This window comes from Suillus subaureus (genome assembly GCF_016647635.1).
Source record: "Suillus subaureus strain MN1 chromosome Unknown BJ212scaffold_44, whole genome shotgun sequence".
Classification (NCBI taxonomy): domain Eukaryota; kingdom Fungi; phylum Basidiomycota; class Agaricomycetes; order Boletales; family Suillaceae; genus Suillus; species Suillus subaureus.
Window position 1 is genome coordinate 198,291 of NW_024538600.1, and position 17,494 is coordinate 215,784.

The 17,494-nt window shown below is 48.6% G+C and overlaps 8 protein-coding genes across 8 annotated transcripts; 3 read left to right on the forward strand and 5 right to left on the reverse strand.

The window, feature by feature from the left end:
- Positions 1-691: 691 nt before the first annotated feature.
- On the reverse strand, positions 692-2,486 carry BJ212DRAFT_1387570 (uncharacterized protein). The gene is made up of 4 exons (XM_041336882.1): positions 2,364-2,486; positions 1,963-2,280; positions 1,738-1,904; positions 692-1,696 (listed from the first exon to the last, which is right to left on the reverse strand). The coding sequence occupies exons 1-4, from the start codon at positions 2,433-2,435 to the stop codon at positions 1,006-1,008; spliced, it is 1,248 nt and encodes a 415-aa protein (XP_041187974.1). The 5' UTR covers positions 2,436-2,486; the 3' UTR covers positions 692-1,005.
- Positions 2,487-5,635: 3,149 nt separating this feature from the next.
- Positions 5,636-6,325, forward strand: BJ212DRAFT_1387597 (uncharacterized protein). The gene has a single exon (XM_041336883.1). It carries the CDS (start codon positions 5,761-5,763, stop codon positions 6,247-6,249), a length of 489 nt encoding a protein of 162 aa, XP_041187975.1. The 5' UTR covers positions 5,636-5,760; the 3' UTR covers positions 6,250-6,325.
- A 27-nt stretch (positions 6,326-6,352) lies between these two features.
- BJ212DRAFT_1387599 (uncharacterized protein) lies at positions 6,353-7,104 on the reverse strand. The gene is made up of 3 exons (XM_041336884.1): positions 6,632-7,104; positions 6,597-6,598; positions 6,353-6,573 (listed from the first exon to the last, which is right to left on the reverse strand). The coding sequence occupies exon 1, from the start codon at positions 7,082-7,084 to the stop codon at positions 6,647-6,649; it is 438 nt and encodes a 145-aa protein (XP_041187976.1). The 5' UTR covers positions 7,085-7,104; the 3' UTR covers positions 6,353-6,573; positions 6,597-6,598; positions 6,632-6,646.
- Positions 7,105-7,460: 356 nt separating this feature from the next.
- On the reverse strand, positions 7,461-8,152 carry BJ212DRAFT_1387606 (uncharacterized protein). Its single transcript, XM_041336885.1, has 2 exons — positions 7,633-8,152; positions 7,461-7,572 (listed from the first exon to the last, which is right to left on the reverse strand). The coding sequence occupies exon 1, from the start codon at positions 8,058-8,060 to the stop codon at positions 7,731-7,733; it is 330 nt and encodes a 109-aa protein (XP_041187977.1). The 5' UTR covers positions 8,061-8,152; the 3' UTR covers positions 7,461-7,572; positions 7,633-7,730.
- A 99-nt stretch (positions 8,153-8,251) lies between these two features.
- On the forward strand, positions 8,252-9,212 carry BJ212DRAFT_1485716 (uncharacterized protein; the record flags this gene model as incomplete). The annotated part of the gene is made up of 3 exons (XM_041341021.1): positions 8,252-8,723; positions 8,789-8,959; positions 9,022-9,212. 3 exons carry the CDS (start codon positions 8,252-8,254, stop codon positions 9,210-9,212), a joined length of 834 nt encoding a protein of 277 aa, XP_041187978.1.
- Positions 9,213-9,975: 763 nt separating this feature from the next.
- Positions 9,976-11,773, reverse strand: BJ212DRAFT_758490 (uncharacterized protein). Its single transcript, XM_041344001.1, has 2 exons — positions 10,189-11,773; positions 9,976-10,126 (listed from the first exon to the last, which is right to left on the reverse strand). The coding sequence occupies exon 1, from the start codon at positions 11,314-11,316 to the stop codon at positions 10,249-10,251; it is 1,068 nt and encodes a 355-aa protein (XP_041187979.1). The 5' UTR covers positions 11,317-11,773; the 3' UTR covers positions 9,976-10,126; positions 10,189-10,248.
- A 160-nt stretch (positions 11,774-11,933) lies between these two features.
- Positions 11,934-14,294, reverse strand: BJ212DRAFT_1387610 (uncharacterized protein). The gene is made up of 8 exons (XM_041336886.1): positions 14,208-14,294; positions 14,041-14,153; positions 13,866-13,983; positions 13,734-13,808; positions 13,312-13,685; positions 12,736-13,264; positions 12,322-12,682; positions 11,934-12,245 (listed from the first exon to the last, which is right to left on the reverse strand). The coding sequence occupies exons 1-7, from the start codon at positions 14,239-14,241 to the stop codon at positions 12,327-12,329; spliced, it is 1,599 nt and encodes a 532-aa protein (XP_041187980.1). The 5' UTR covers positions 14,242-14,294; the 3' UTR covers positions 11,934-12,245; positions 12,322-12,326.
- An 845-nt stretch (positions 14,295-15,139) lies between these two features.
- Positions 15,140-16,688, forward strand: BJ212DRAFT_1282265 (protein-tyrosine phosphatase-like protein; the record flags this gene model as incomplete). The annotated part of the gene is made up of 7 exons (XM_041331676.1): positions 15,140-15,204; positions 15,255-15,508; positions 15,587-15,640; positions 15,696-15,888; positions 15,948-16,219; positions 16,274-16,327; positions 16,387-16,688. 7 exons carry the CDS (start codon positions 15,140-15,142, stop codon positions 16,686-16,688), a joined length of 1,194 nt encoding a protein of 397 aa, XP_041187981.1.
- Between the last annotated feature and the right edge of the window lie 806 nt (positions 16,689-17,494).

The window sequence follows — 17,494 nt, forward strand, 5'->3', positions numbered from 1 at the left end:
TGACGATGAGGGCAAGATACGAAGCAAACGAGGAGAGAGGGAACAAGACAAGCACGCGACAAGAGTGAAATCGAGAATTGATTGGAGGGGAAGACAACAACTTGAACAAAGGCAAGTATATACTCGAGTACATGACCACCGTGACATGATGAACTCGGATCCATCCGTCCACTACCCCCTCAAACTATGCAAAATAGATTCTTTTTACAGCTGTTTGCAAAAAGGTTGACAGTAGCGACATTTTGAGAAAGAACAAAACAAATAAATAATGAACACATAGGGTTAAATAACACGCGCATATACTTGCAAACGCTTGACGCAATGTATGCCTCCCGTTTCGCGCCAGAGCTTGAGGATCCGCCAGAACGTGCATTCCGAATCTCCGACGCAAGCAAGAATGTCTTCGAGTGCAAGGTGTTAATGCTTGTGAAGATTAATTGCGGCTAGTCGTGACTGATTTTCCGATACATGATGGTCAATTTGTGATGTATGTATGTGGCTATTAATCTATTATTTATTTGTTTTGTTCTTTTCTCAAAATGTCGCTACTGTCAACCTTTTTGCAAACAGCTGTAACGAAAAGCGTGTTCATAGATAAGTTATTGTATATGCAGGGACAGACTAGATATCCTGATCCTCTTGCCATTCTCGCTGCCAATCAATACTAAATATCACAAACATTAACTTTTGAGTGCCATTTCCAGTGTTGCATGCAAGGTGCCGTCGCAGTCGATATAGATGGCATTACTACAGCAACACAGTCAGTTGGATTTGTCAAAGGAGAAGAGTCGAAAATATGTTCGATGATTTGTCGTGGGTTCACAACGATCACAATGAGGGTAAAGATACAACACGGAGGAAAAGAGCGACAAAACAACACGAGTACGAATTAACGACAAAATAGGGAATCAGATAGTAAAAAGGAAGAGAAAAAGGAGCAAGGCACACTACACCACCATCCATCCTGTTTCTGATGATGTGACAAACTCCCCCTCAAGACGAGCATCACCTGCGGGATGTCACACTCAGCCGTCTCCAGCTCCCTTCACTACCGCTGTCGGAATCATTCCCCTCATCAAAATCAGTAAACGGATTATGCAAACGTGTACTTCCGCTTGGCGAAGCCAAGATTTCCGCCCCATCCAGATCCGACGCCTCGCCAAACGCCATAAAGTCGTGCTCGCTCATCAAGGGAGATAGCGAGCTCACAGCACCTGAGAGGGATGTGTGCGAGGGGAGGTGCACCTCACCGATACGAACAGGCGGGGACACCATGTCAAATGGCGAGCCGGGCTGGCTACCGCTGCTCCCAAGGCTCAGTATGTCTGTGCTTGGGGAGGAGGTAGTGTGTGATGAAGGCGGGGAGAGCAGGACGGGCGGAGTGGGCGGTGCGGGGTAACGTTCTGATAGTGAATCTACAACACTAGTGTTTGCGCTCATACCCTCTTGCATCCTCGTATTGACGCTGCTGTTGATGTTGAAGTTGACGTGCTCGCCAACGACGTCAATGTTTACACGCCTGCCCTGCATATCCACACCGACGCGCGAGCTTGAGCTTGAGTTCAAGTGCCGCAGGGAAGGCCTGCTCGATGGTACGCGAGAATGCACGGGCGTGCGCACAACCGGAGAAAATGGGCGGGCAGAGTAAGCAGCACTTGTGCGGGGGGTATCTGGGAGGATGGGTCCAAATGGCGGACTGGGAGGTGCAGAGGATGAGGGCGAAGACGGGCGAAAAACAAAGTGTTGCCCTCACGCTCGCCATCTTTTGCGGTACGAGAAGAGGCACGAGAGTGGGCGCGGCTGGGCGTGCGGGTGGATACGGAGTGAGCTTCCATGATTGGGGAGGAGACATTGGAAATGAAATGAGTGGGTGAGAGCGGGGTGTGCGTGAGGGACGTGATAGACTGTTCATATTTGATCAGTATTCGAAAGGGTAAGATAACAAACGGAAGACAGACATACCTCATTCATTGTGTTAGATATACTCCCTTCGTCTGTATCGGGAATTACTCCGACTCTTCGCCTCATACCCGTACCTGGGGCGGTGTGATAGACCTGGTTCCGCCATTCATCGAGATTGAAGCCTTGTAATTCGATAGGATCTTCTTCTCCTGCAGGGGCTCTTTCCCTCGGATTAGCACCGCTGGGCCCTGGGTCTCCATGTCCAGACCCTCGGGTGGATGGAAAAGGAACAGGACCTCTGCGTCGAGCACGACGTTTGGCGAGGAAGTCCTCTGCCCAACGCTCGATGGCGGGGGCAATGTGGGGTTCAAAGACGAACTGAAGAGTATATTAGAGGGCTGTTGTCGGAAGCGGATGAAGACGGAATGGAAGGTTTTGATAGACATAAGAAAGAAAATCACCTCATGGAAAGCAATGACAGCAGCGACACCTGCAATAGCCGCAACGACGCACACCGCTACTGGCGCTGGCATTATGGTCGATTCGATCAGCAACTGGCTATTTTAGTTGGGACTTGGGGCTCTGCTGGGGGTCAGTTAATATAATTCTAGCTGGTTGATGTGTGGGATGCCTTGGACAATGTATGTTGATGGCGTGGAGGATAAGGAGAGAAATGAGTTGTCACTCGCCTTGCGGATTTATCCTCGCACTCTTGGACTCATTCCTGTCCTATAACCCTCTTCTCAGTCACCTTGCTGTGGTACACGTTATGATTGAAATCAGACACCTACAACGTACTAGTAGAGGTAATGCTCCTGTGGTTCTTTCATATACCGTATCTTTGTGATCCAGGTCTGGATCAGCGTGCAACCCCCGGAGACTAGAATTTGAGAATCCTTACGTGTACGTAGTACTATCGTTGTTCTCTGCAGAATATTCATTGATTAATCGGACGTCTTCTTGATACCTCTCGATGCCCTCTGAAATTTGATCCTTGGTAGACTTGAAGCTTGAAGTTTCAATTCAGACTGGCTTGAACGTTGAATGTCGACGAACAGCAAGTAAAATGTTGATACACACGTGACGCTGCACCGACTCCCGACTCCGAGGCAGTACTGCTGTGCTGCCGCCACTCAGGCTGTGGTACTGAACAACTTGAAGGTAATCATTATGGCGGCCAAACACAGATCAGTGTTATTCCATTGCTGGTGTGGACCTTATGTGGAACTACACCTGTCCTCCATTTCATGCTCACGGTCCGCATGCAACTTTTTTTGGTGAGTTTGAGTCGAGTCTGCCAAGTCTGTGGTTCCAAGCAGTGCGTTCACCTCATCAAGGTCGCACAGTCTTGTACATTACTGCTGGTTTAACGTTCCGTTTATGTCGGCTTGATCTGTTGTTGTGGTGGACCAAATTTCAAAACCTTCCTATGGGTGTAGAATGCGTTTCAAATTCCAGCTGCAGAGCATGCGCACATCTTGCTTTGTCGGCAGTTCGAGCTATCTTCTCCCCGATAACATACAAGTACGTAGTACTTGGTCTATTTCTTTGCAAGATAATCGGCTAACTAATCGGTCACGGTGCGGGGGATACACTTCAAGTTACATTTTTTTCGTCAGAAGGATATTTTGATGTGATCATTGTTTCCCTCATGGCATGTCATTCATGTTTTTTCGAACACCCTTAGAAGGGGATGTCGCCACTCACCACCATAAAAAATCCTAGCACTGCTTACGGCTTGCTGCGGACTGTTCCCCTTTCATTGAGTTTCTTCTTCCATTATCTTCCCCGTGCCTCCATTGCTAATGGGCTTGTGGCGGTAGGATAACTACTAGGTGATGTTCATGCCTGCTTGATGCTAGCGTTAGCACCTAGTCACTGACGTTTGCAACAACCACAGTGGCATATGCACTAACAAACTGGTCTCTTCCCAGGTCAGTACTACCGTCGCATTTATGTGCTTTAAGGTCTCACGTGCCGTGCTATCGATCTTTCCTTTGAACAGCATAAGACTCAGGTACGTACAGTCGGGCACGCTTTACCGTGTTTCATGTCTTTGGCCGCCACCCAAGGATAGTCAGGTTGTTGCATTCCGTGCCGCAGCCTACCATCCAAGCTGTTTTGCCGGCTGCAATTCTATCCGCCACGAATTCGTTCGATGGCCTGTGGAGGTATACGCGTCTTCACATCTTAGCACGTCTGCCAAGTGATCGAGTTGCTTCTCCAGTGAGACCTATGGGTGTCATCCTAGGCCGCCACCAAGGGCATCTCAGGTATAAATTCAGCGTGATGGTGAGCAATTCCCTCACTCCACACAAAAGCATCAGACTTGGCCATCCGCCGCATTCTCCATCCTTTCCATCCCTCAAATCTTATCTTATAAATATTGCAATGTGTGTCACAAAAAACTGTCTTGAACACTGCACGAGGTGTGGACAGGACAGGCGGACAGGATTTCACCAGACCGAGGCATGCAATGCACGGCGGCTTTGCGACATTGCGAACAATAGCAGCCACCCGGAGTACAATCTTATTCGACATTCGCGGAATGACATTGCGGCATACAACAAGACCTGTGTCGGCAGGAGCAACACGACGGATTTCATTTGGAGAAATGTGAGATCCTGTTGTTATTGCCTGCGGTGAGGGCTATATCGATTTCCGACATTGGAATAAGAAGCAGCCTCGCGTCAACAGTTGACATTTCGTGTAGAGGGAGACTCGGTTTGAATTATTCTGTACATGTTCAACTTGTAGATCTAATCAAGCCATTTTATTCGAACAGTTGTGTGACGCAACAGGTTGGAATGTGGTAGCTCTACATACGCGGAATTATTAATATTGAAATGTCAAAACATTGTAACGCGATCACGTGAAGATCCTCCACCGTGCTTCTTTCATAGCAAAGCACTGGGGGCTGGGATCCGTGCGTCGCATATAAGACCACAGTGCTTCGAAGAGTCGCGCTCACCCCGCTTTTATCTTCCCACTATCTCAGCGGCCAACGGCCGTCCTCCTGTGTGACGCACATTTCAACTCACCCACCACTTCATCTTCATCCCAGCATCGTTTTTTGTCTGGGGTTTTCAAGCCCGAGGTTCTCTGCACGTTGCGCGGCCCAGATAAGAACGAGCTCAGAAGGTGTGTCTTTTCTTCAGTAACGATCTCCGGTTTTAGTTAGATGTCGACTTCATCCATGCCATGGCAGGCTTTTCTTCGCGGTCGCTGTTAGTGCCAAACCTTCGAGCGCTTTGCTGCAGAGAATGTCCTAGGGATCTCCATTTATGTATGCGTTACCTCCTGGGTCCCAATCTTGTCTGTCTTCGCCTGGCTTCACCCAAGCCAGATCTTTGGACGGACACTATGTGTTCATTGTTTTCAGGTCTCGGCAGGCATTCACCACGACTAGAAGTTCTTGAACTACATGCGACATCTCCTGAAGTCGCTGAGCTTGCTCTTTGTGGGCTCCCACATCTGCAAAGGGTATGGCTAACCTTGCGCAGCAACAAAGCTTTGTCCTATATCACGCGTCTCATCGGCCTTTACGAAGTGTATATTACTGTCCCTATACCATGCGGAGGCGGCAACCTCCAATTTAGTAGCTCGTCCCTTCACAGAGTCATGATCCACTCATCCACTTTGACCACCGTCGGACAAACCGTAGAAGGCTGGGTTGTTCAATGCAAGACGTTGTGGCTCATGTACGGCAATCCTGAAACAGCACTCGCCGTGGAATGCGCTTTGCGCAAGCTGGACAATCATCCACATCACAGTCCTCTGGAGCATCTTGTGATACACGGACCCAAGAGCATCGACCATGACGACTATGGATTCCATCTCCGTACATTCACTCCCCTCATGCGCTTCTCACGTCTCAAGGAGGTTCTCCTTCCGTCGTTTTGTATATCATGGCTTGATGATGATGCACTTGGCACCATCGTCAAGTCATGGCTACGCTTCGAGCGCCTTGACCTTGGAACAGCCCATTTCTGGCAGACACCACCCAGGATTACGTTTCGGGGCCTTGTCACCTTACTGTCGTCTTGCCCCAATCTCGAGCACCTTGGTTTGGTATTCGACACCAGGAACGTAGGTCCGATTCAAGCTGAGAGGTCTGGAGGTGTTTGCAACACAAATATCAGGAAGTTCTCCGTCGGGTGCTCTCCAATCGAACAACCACCGCAAGTCGCGCTTGCGCTTTCGCAGATCTTACCGTGCTTGATGAATATCGCGATTGAGCCATGGGCCTGGGGTGTCGACCAAGAGGCACGAAGGTCCAAGTGGAGAAAGGCGTTGAACTGCATCAGAGCTTGTGCCTTCACCAAACAGCCGGACTTATGTGCTTGACATTTAGTGTCACACTACTGTACAAAAGATGAAGTCTCTTGTCAAGCGTTGTCCTAGGTAATCATACTTTCTTGAGCTTTCTTTGCTGTGTCCTTCAACCTATGGGGCCTTGAATGTACCGCCTAAGGTAACCTCTGTACAAGTTGACCAGCTGAATTTAGCTTGATTGGTAAAGGTAACTGTGAATGGCATAAACGCCGAGGAAGACACTCGACTACAGATATTCATACAACTACTACGTCAAACGCTTCGTAATAAATACATCCCACTACTAACATTACACGCACACGTCTATCATGATTCATCGAAACTGCGGTATATCCTATAACGATGCAAGTCGCTCAAAATCCATATGCACAAGGAACTAAAGAACAATACCTTTGAGACGAATTTACGTTCAGGGACTTTCGTCCTGGTTTGCGTCCTCCCCTTGATTGACCCTCTGGACCTCCCCAGAATGACTAGTCTCAGGATATAGTTTCTCGGTGCCATCGTATCTCAGTTTGTTCTCATTTGCTTGCTCATTGGGCACGTCATGCGGCTCGTCTTTGCTAACATATTCATACTCGCTGGTCCTGACCCCCGCCTGACTCCACTGTCCTGAAGGTGGCTGGTAAGGACGCTGCACTGCCTCTGACGCAGCGTCGACGCAGTGGATTGTAGGGTCTTGTGGAGCTGTTTCATCTGCATCTTTGAAGTAACTCTCTGCGCTATGGGGCTTAGGTGTGCCCGATGATGGATGCAAGGGACAGGTAAATGTGCGAAGAGAACGGTGTGAGGGCGAGGGGTAGCGAGATATTTTTCTGAGACATAGTAACTGTATTGTTCTGAGCATTCGTTGTGTTAGCGTTCAAGTTGCGGTCAGCAGTCCAGCCTTAAATAAGTCCGTGACATCACCCCTCTTTCAAGTCCGCAGTCGAATTATGTAAAACTGCTGTGCAACATGCATAGGTCAGGAAGTGCTTCATTCTTTTCGTCCCCGATACAATTGTGCGACGGAAATGCCGAGTTTACATACTATTCGCGGTGGTGTTGTTGCAAATTTCAAGCCAATGTGGAATATACCCAGTGACGTCATCCAATTCAACGTGCTTGCACCTCAACAGTCCATCTCGTAGGGGGATGTCATACGCCACGACCAAGTACATCCGGAAGACCCAGAGTTGCAGTCCTCGCGAGCTCTTCTCCAGACATGGTAGAAGGGCACCAAGCTTGGTCGAAAGTGCCAATGATTCTGGAATTTCCTTCGTAAGAACAAGATAGGAAGCGAGGCACAAACAAAGTACTTTGCAGACCAAGCGACTGATGACATTGTCTTACAGTCTACATATATTAGACGAAAAGCGATAAGTTATCGATCAGAAGATTGCAAGGCATCCCTACATAGTATCACGTCAGAATTTCGGGTCCATTTCAACGAGGTTAGTAGGAGGCGCGATACCTCATCAACTTCTAGGAGCTCTGGCTGAACAATTCAGCTTCTAGGTCCAAATTAGGTGGAGACAGCGACTCTCGTCATCGAAGGTGGTCTGTTTCCTTGAAAGAGGTGCCGTGGTGTTACAGGAGGGCGAAGTGGCCATGTAGATTGTACTTGGTGAGCGCAATTCTAGCACTAGGTGACCTGACCTGATCATCAGGTGTCCGTCCGTTCTATGGGCCACTGTGCATGTTAAAGACACAGACCTGATGCGGGAGACGTGATGGATCAAACCTGCCCAGCTGCCATCATCTCTGCGATCTTCAACATGTAAAAGGAACGAAGAGGTTGATGCTGGGATGCGGTGATGTACATATTTCAAGGGTGCTTTCATGTATCAGAAAAGTGGTAGAGCCGACGCAGCAATTTGCGTGATTTCAATACGAGTTGGCAGAAACATTGGTGTGCGCCGTTGACTGAGGGGACCTTAATTGGCGTATGACCAAAAAGGAAATTGGTTGTGTAAGAGGCCCCTGTTTTCTTTCTTATATCTCGACTCTCCTTCGTTTGACTTATCCCTCTATCATGGCTGCCAATCTTTCAGAAGGTTTTGATGATAATAAGTCAACTGGTAATGCACCTCCCTCGTACGAGGCAACACCTCCGTCTGGATCATTTTCGGCTTCTGTCCAGTCATTCAGGCTATCATCTTTATTTTCCTTTCTATTCATCAATCATCAACGCACCGTGGTTCTATCGTGTATTCGTGATATCGTTCTCACCCCAAATTTCACTCCTTCCTCCGCCAATTCAATTATAAACGTCTGTGCTGCTGATCTCACACCTAAAAGGTTCTCCAAGCTCCTACAAACACCAAATATCGAGGGTCACACAGCGCTATATTGGGCAATCGTGAACGAGCAGCGAGAGGTCTTGTCGGCCTTCGCTGCATTCATTCCCGAATGTTCGCCCGCTTGCTCTTCCAAATTGCGTCTCGCATGCACAATAGCTAGCGACCATGCATCGTTTACGCAGCTGAAACTGGCAAACATTGGTGGTAGGTGATCGGTGATGACGGCCTCCCCGAGAGTGCATTGACTTATTTATTGTTCTCCGCATCAGCCAACAGCGATGCTTTGAGACGCTCTTTGGGTTGTCCACCAGATGAGCTTGTGGTGCATGAAACTGGTAGAGTGGGCGACGACTACCTGTTCGCTGCTTCTGTCCGCATCAGGATGTTTCAGAAACGCCTGCGCATCACGCACAAGTTAAATTATGAATTTGCTGCAGGCGGTATGTTGCGCATGTCTCTTGGCTTTTTCGTCATGCTAATATGATAACACCGCGACCTGCAGGACGTATATGGCGGTTTTGCTTTTATTTAGGCTCTGACTGGAAATGGCACATCATGTTTGGCCTTTCTTCGCCTAGCCTTCCGGCTCGCCCAAAAGCTTCATTTCGGATAGAAGACGACGGAGAACCCGGCCGCGAATCCTTGTACCTGACAGATAATAAGTTCGCCGAGACGGCTGTGCCAGATGAGTAAGTTTGTACTTTATCTGCTCTGACTCATTCAAAGGTACTGATGGATTTACGATTCCTGTGGGTTATTATTTGTCCCCGTGTCGGCCGCGCAGACCTGATTACCGTAAGAAATATATCGAGGTAGCTGGTAAGGCTTCCATTTACCTTCGGTGGCATTTGGGCGATTGGGTGATGCATGAGTAAGTCTTTAACTTCCTTAACTCGCTACACGTTATATGATATGTTTGGAGCAATCGTACTGACGACATATAATGTTACTCTTCTTCTTTGTCGAATTTAACTGACTATGTTGTGGCAGGAATCCCGTCTATGTGGACCGCGATGGCACCCTACATGCAACGATGGAGATGACATGCAAAAGTAGGTAGTTTGGTGCGGCATTTATTTCTTGCATCAGGAACAAGTGATTGGACAGTTCTTGTTGAGCTATACGGGCACCAATATGACTTGAAGTTTGTATTTATATGTATAGGGAGTGCATGAGGGCACAGCAACATTGCAGCGAGGAAATGTGTGAAGCTGAATGTTTGAACAATTATGCACGACTCGGAGTTAGCATGTAATCGAAAGAATGCAACTTATTTGTAGTTGAGCTGGCGCTGCCGTGCAGATGCTGGTGGGGAAACTCCATATTTGCTACCACACTTGCAATGATATATGCTTTTTCAGCCTTCAAAGTAGTATGTCCGTCAAATACGTCTAGTGTGGTGTACATTTCCAGCGCACCTTAGCCACAATGTCAATTTGAAGAACGACCTGTTGACGTCTGATGCAAGTACTTTAATAGCGCACGGAAGGAAAAATGAGCGAGTGCACAACATGATTAACACCGTAGCTTTCGTGCACTCGGAGATGCGATGGGGACACTGGGGGTTCCTTTAGACTGTAACGTATTGTCCTACATAGAGTATGTCTCTGCAAAAGACAGAAATTGGAATCAAAAAAAAATCGTAGCTGCATTCGAAAATGATACGTACAGATTGGTGTGATCACCCCAAAGCCAAAGCCAAACAGCATCGTCTCGTGCGCGCACCCCCCTAAAGCAGCACATCCATGGCATGAAGCACGTCATCATCCTCAGCTTTATCTTTCGCCTCCTTCACCATTACCGACAAAGCAGTCGACACCATCTTCCACCTCCGCGCATACCTCCCCTCGAACGACGGCTTCATGATACACTCAACCCGCGGCGCCATCGTGTGCAAGAACCGTGGGATAGACCTCATCAAGTCTGGCGCCGTCGATGGGCGCAAAAGGCCCACACATGCAATAGGCGATTCCCCGATGTGTAGTCCGAGCAGGCGCGTATTGGGTTGCAGACTCACTCGGTCGTTGCTGGCATCGTTCTTTGGAAGCGTTCTTCCAAGCGCGTCCAGACGCGCGTCCACGCAGACCAAGACCTGGCGCAGCTCGCGGCAGCGCCCTACAAGGAAGCTTAAGGCATACAGGGATATAGGCGTGTTGCGTGCCCTTAGGTCAAAGACAGCGAGATATGGACATGTGCGAGCAAGTATGACAATGTCCGTGTCGGTGAGTGTGATGGTCGAAGCATTGTTTGGGGAGAGAACAAGGGTCCTCAGCCCTGCGAGGGCGATGGGGTGCGCGAGGAGGGGATGTAAATCAAAGAATGCAGATGTACAGTAGCTGTGCTGACCGTCACACCTGTGACACCATTCTTTGAGAATGAGGTGCTCTAGCTTTGTACATGTGAGACTTCTGAGGAGTTCGGACCAGAATCCAGATGCTGGTTGTGTTGCACTCTCGTACATCGATCTGAATTGTTTTGAGGTTTGGGTATTCGAAGGAATACGTATCACAATCCATCCGGAGCATTCGGAAGGTGCGCAGGAAAGATGTGACAATGCCCAGATTGCCGCACAAGATACGCAAGTGAACGAGTACCTGAAATGTCTGGGGCGCACGAAGTGGTACAGTGGAGATGCTTTCGAAACCCAGTTGGAGAGTGAGCCATCGGAGGCGTGGCCATGCGGCAATAACATCGAGCAAGCCACTTGAGATATTGCAGCATGTGAATGAAAATTCTGTGAGACCCTCAGGATAACTGAGAAACAGCAACTCGATTTCCGAGGGGGCTCTGAGGACATCGCCCGCAAACTCGAGAGCTTTGAGGTGAGGGGCAGTGATATAGAGGTAAGGGATGATGGCCTGGCGAAATGGCGCTTCTGAGATGTCGAGGTAGAGGGTCTCGAGGGTATGTAGGAAGAGGCTGAGGGCTGGGATGGAGGTGACACGCCAATCGCACCATGTAAGCGAGCGCAGGTTGGGAAATATCAGGGCGTCTTTGGGCGCACTTGCAAGGAGGAATGCATATGAAGTCCACTTGTGATCATATGGCATGAAGAGGAGCTTGACGCGTGCAGCATAGGGGACTAATGAGTTGAACGTTTCAGATGTAAGCACTGGGGACACTGTCCGAGAGAACCAATTCCGAGTCAGACAGGGACTTAATAAGAGGCCGGATGCCGCGCAGGTGAGAATAAAAGAAATTGAGTGCTATGTCGCGAAATGCGCGGCATGTGAGTGCAAGACAGAGGATAGAGCGTCGATCGTGATCATAGTAAGATGGGAAGATATTAGGCAGTGAGCGTCGGAAGATGAGACAGCACTTGTGAAGTCGCGATCAACCACTTTCATGGAATTGAAGACAAGATCGAATATCACTTCGAGGATCTCAGTCAGCTGAAGACAGCGGTGCATGTCGAATGAGAGTAGTCTAACAGATAAAGTGAGATGGTTGAAAAAACGATGGACTTACTACTTATGTACTTATTACGCCACGAGGTACTACAGTAGCATGAAGACTAGGACTGCGACACTGGAAAATTGCTCAACAATGTGCTGGCAGCCTTGGACCCCCATGAGTGCATGAGACTGAATATCTGACTGGATCGCGTCAGGGGAGATTTTCAGCACGTTGTGTACTTGCAAGGCACCCGTGGGACTACAAATAACGTATTTGCAAAGTTTATGCTGTACTAAAGCGCAAACAAGCACTAAAACCAGTGCAAAGACTCTAAGATGAACGTCCCATTTAATATTAGCTAGTTAATAACAGCGAATGTACGAACAAAAGCTGTAACGACACTCACCTAAATCATACAGAAGTACCATCTTCCCAATCCTCCATAGTCACATCTCCACCTGGGGTACTCCGTCCAGTCGCCTCCATCATCCCTCCCAATCTACTCCCATTCAGAGAGCCCAGTACAGGCTCCTTACCTAACCGGACACGACCATACGTCTCGTCCCACCGCACCGCACTCTTGAAGAAGCGTCGCCCCCGTGGTTGGGCCCTCCCGATGTCAGAGTCAACATTGACAACACGATTCGAAAGGATACTCATGCGCTTCCGTCGGCGATATGAAGATCCATCAGAGTCGTACCGCTCATCATCTGATTCGTCGGAGCCTCCACCTGGCTCCTGCAATTTGTACACGAACCGGGAGTGTTCTGCAGAGTGTCAGGCTTACGCTACTGCGCTGTGATGACATGTTGATACTTACGAGCTAGCCGACGATCTAGATCATCAGTGCCACCGTCTTCGTCGGCATCTTCTTCGGCGATGTCTAACCCAAGGTGCCGCCCAAGACTTTCCCTTGGTACCTCATGCATCCCAACACTGGGTGCACAAGGTAATTGTGAGAGCTGCTGCAGCGCCGTCGCGCGCACTTTGTCTAAGCTTCCATCCCGTACATTCAAGTCATCCATATTGTTCTCTGGCACCTCGAGCCTGTAACGCGGGCCAAACCACTCAAAGTACTCATTCCATGGCAGATTGGGGTCAATATCGTCTTGAATGCCGAGGGCACATGCAGTCTCGTAGGTCCAAGTCCGCGCAACGTTCTTCACTGTATATCCTCCGCCTCCAAGAAGGATAAGTGGGACGTTGAAGGCGCGCAGATACTGTACGCAGTGAGCATGTCCATTCATAGTCAGGTTGAAGCATCCGAGTTTGTCCCCTGCAAGAGAGTCCGCTCCGCATTGTAGGATGACTGCACCAGGTCGATAAATTTCCATGATCTTATTTATAATCTGACGGAGTGTTAGCTGAAGTGGACGCATACTTGACGAGTACTCGCCGGTTCAAACACCCTCTTGAAAGCTTCGTCCGTGATTCCATCCTTCAAGGGGATATTCACCGTATAGTTTCTCCCTTTTCCTCTTCCTCGATCTTCCTGAGTGCCGGTACCGGGGAAGTATTCCCCAAATTTGTGGAATGAGCATGTCATGACGCGGTCTGTAGTGTAAAATGCTTCCTCTACGCCATCTCCGTGATGACAGTCGATATCGATGTACAAAACGCGGGGGTATGTCCTCAGGAGCTCCAGTATACCGAGGACAATGTCATTAATATAACAGAAGCCTGATGCCTCACGTTTCTTCGCGTGATGGAGACCACCTGCCCAATTAATAGCGATATCTGCAGCTCCTGAAGCTATCCGTTGTGCAGCAGCTGTGGAATGTCAGTGCAAAACGCGCGGATAAACAAACATAGTCATACATATTGACCCTCCAGCTGATATTGAACAAAACTCGAATACACCTTCAAACGCGGGGTTGTCCTCGCCCATCAGAACTGTGGAGGTATTTCATGGGTAACAAAATGCGTCAAAGAGGAATCGCTGGTACTCACAACGGGTGCCATGATAAGTTAACTCTTCCGCGGTCTCCGGCGTCACGCGATTTAGGAAATGTATGTACTCGTCCGTATGAAAAGCCGTCATGACTTCGGGAGTAGCGCGTTTGGGACGCTACGCATGTGCTGTTTCCTTAACAGAAGCATGCACAGTTCAGGAGGTAAGACATACCAGAACGTGCATTTTTTCGAGCATTCCATAGGCTGATACAAGATCATGCGTGACACGCATTCGATGCGGTTTCATGGGGTGACCGAGACCATACGTATATGAGCCGGTGTCGGCTGTAGTATTGGTTGGTTAGGAAGAGAAAAAAGTAGAGTTTATGGTAAACACACCATCATAGTAGTAAGCTACCCGCCTCTTTGACATCTTTTGGAAAGACAGCAGCTTTCACTTGGTCGTGCGGGCAAATGTTTGAAGGTGCCTACGTTAGGACCTAGCGGGGTTCAAAAACCTAACTTGGCGGCGCACGCCGGTCCGCTGGGCTATGTATAGCCCTCGAAATTTTAGGCCTTGAATCAGGTTGAATAGAAAATAACACAACAACACGGGTGTACACAATATGTCTCATAATATGCTACCCGAAAGCGCAGTTAACAAGGGCAGTTGGTTCAGATTCATATTATTCGTATATTTGAACTCCACCGACGGCGTTTCACTGACATCCCAGCCTCATTCCCAAAGATGAGTCTGCCAGCTGGTTGAGCCCCATTGAGGCTCTAATCACAAGCAAGTCCTCGGAAGAATGTCCGAGCTGATAGTACGCGCACATCACTGGCATCCTGCTCGGCTCCGTGGAGAGAATTGTATCAATTGGCAATGTTGAGGGAATTATACCAATGGATGAGGAGGCCTGACAGGAGGTGGCCACTCGGAGAGCCCATGACATCGTTATCAAACAAGATCCGACTCAAATCCAAGATTGCAGTGCGTTCGCTCTATGAATTCCAGTTTTGATGCCTGTATTCAAACTAGCACCCACCCAACTTATTGCTTTTTATTCGTGATATAGTGGCACCCGCGCCATCTGTGAAGCCCTAGCTTGAGGAGTGAAGTGAATGAACGAACTTGTGCAATGTTCGCACGCAAGAGAATCATGTGCTGACGGCAACATCCGATATGATAGCTCTCTCCGAATCCCAGTAACGATTAGAACCTGTGATCAGCCCCTTCCGCCGGTGCCACACCGGCTCTGGTATAAACGTTAGCATATTGGTTAGCCACTCCACCTTTCCTTTCTCTTCGTTTCTTCACCTACTCACCAAGCATGACTTGGTCGGATGTGCCAATCTCGATAGACCCGATCATTGCTGACAACGTTTTCATTGGAAAGTATGTAGCTTGTTGTTCAGTATTATGACCTTATTTGACATAGACCTCAGTCTCTCTGCCGCTCTATCAACCGATGTACGCAAGAAACTTGGAATAACGCACGTTCTTTCAGTCTGCACCGACTATTCGTCCACAGACCACAACCACCTCACTATACCCGTACAAGACTCAGAGTACGAAGATCTCCTTATACATCTACCTCGGGGATGCAGCTTCATCCAATCCGCTTTGGATCAAGGGGGAAAGGTTTTAGTGCATTGTGCCATGGGCGTCTCAAGAAGCCCCACTATGGTCTGTGCTTACCGTAAGTTTACGTCTCTTTGTTCCTCGCTTTCTTTGTGGAGCACTCAGTTTGGCTCTTCGCATTCCCTTAAATGTCAAGTAATGTCCACCCAACGGCTATCTGCTCATGCAGCAATACAATACGTACGAAAACGTAAGATTCGACCTCCTGCTTATTCCATTGGACTCATGATCGTTCGGCTACGCAGGTCGACCAAAGATTCACCCTAATTATGGATTCATGAAGCAGTTGATTGCTTTCGGCGAGTGCCGTTATAAGCCCTCATGCACAAACAGCGAGTATATCGCCTGGAAGCGCAGGCAAAAACGAGAAGTATCTAAATACCTCGACTTGATCGCCGACACCGTACCCGTGATACCAGATCAATTATTCCTTAGTAGGTGCGGACATTCGATTATGTAGCTGGACCGCATTGCGGTTTACGCCTTTTAATCCCCAGTGACTTCCCGGGAGATTCTGACGCTGCCGAATCACTTCTCTTGGACTTGGGCATGACACATGTACTTTCCATCTCATCTGCACAGCTCCCAAAGCCAGATCTTCCCCTATTCAACCACTGTTTTATTAATATTCCAAATAATGGTCGCGAAGCTTTGTTGCTTGAGCTTCCGACAGCATGTAAATTTATCGGCGATGCCATTACGGGCGGAGGCCAAGTGCTTGTTCAGTGCCGCGTTGAGCTCAGAGCTTGTATCGTAGTTTGTGCCTATTGTAAGTCGTTCTTATCTCTTCCTTTGATATACTTTCTACATGACTGTCAACCAGTTATGTTCTCGCGTCATGTATCACCACGTCAAGCACTCGTACTTCTTGAATCTGGTGAGTCTTAAACTTGGGATACTATTCAAGCACACCTATTCACGCATGTATCATTCCAGAACTTCCACTGTATAACCCGACAGACACCTTCTACCGTCATCTTGACCTTTTTGCGGCGTGCAATTACGTCCCAACCCCCAACAACCCTCTTGTCCAAGCATGGATCTCAGGAGGCACGCAGGCCGGTAAACCTTCCTTAAACAAGAAATCTACCACCATGACCAAAAATGCTACATTGTCGCTTGCGACCACGACTATGACACTTGCGACGGAGCCGAAGGTGTTCGATTTTGCAGCGCTCAGCGAGGTGTTGGCACGGTTTCAGTCGACTTCGACGAGCGTGGGTGCTGCGCGCGCATAGCTCGGTTCTAATATTGCTATTTAACATGCTTGTTCGGTTTGATCATACCCCTCTCTTAGTCCATGAACAGTATACTTTGATAATATCGCATCGGTGCCTGTCCCAGAATTAAGATTCTAGTGTATGTAAAACCGAGGCCACATACATTATGATCTACCATTTACATGTACCAACCTGAGCACGAGACCTAGGCTTCCTTCCTCGGTGTTCTGCTTCCACTTGCATTCCTACGCACCCATCATGCACCCTTCCTGTATGACCCTTCCTACTTCCCGACCATGCCCCCCGTTATGCAAGACCTCCTAGGTCTTTAGCGCGCTTACGTAGTCATCGCTGGTGTCGTTTGAGTAATTTTTCGATGTTTCTGGTTATCTATGTCTTACTAGCTGCTAGCTTAGATATTAGATACTGACATACTGCTGTATGGTTGCTGTCGTTAGTACTGGAAGCGTACGAATGCTCACCCGATGAAACCATTACATGCGACGAATGATCCCCCGCATTGTTGGTATCCTCATCAGTATCCCAACCTGCATGTACCGGCGACGCTCTCTTGCTAAGCCTTACCACAAGGTCGTCTCAATCCTGTATGCAGCCTTGGCACTATATCAAACAAGCGGCGCGAGGTACAATAATCACCTAGAAAGATACTTGACAAGTGACTGTCGACATTCTCTGTAACACAACTGAACTCCAAGCACATAGCGTTTGGATTAAGCGCACACATGCAAACCTTCGTGCCCCCTGACTGAGGTGCCACAAAAACTACCAGTGTACACGGATACTTCTTCCCACCTGGTCTGTCA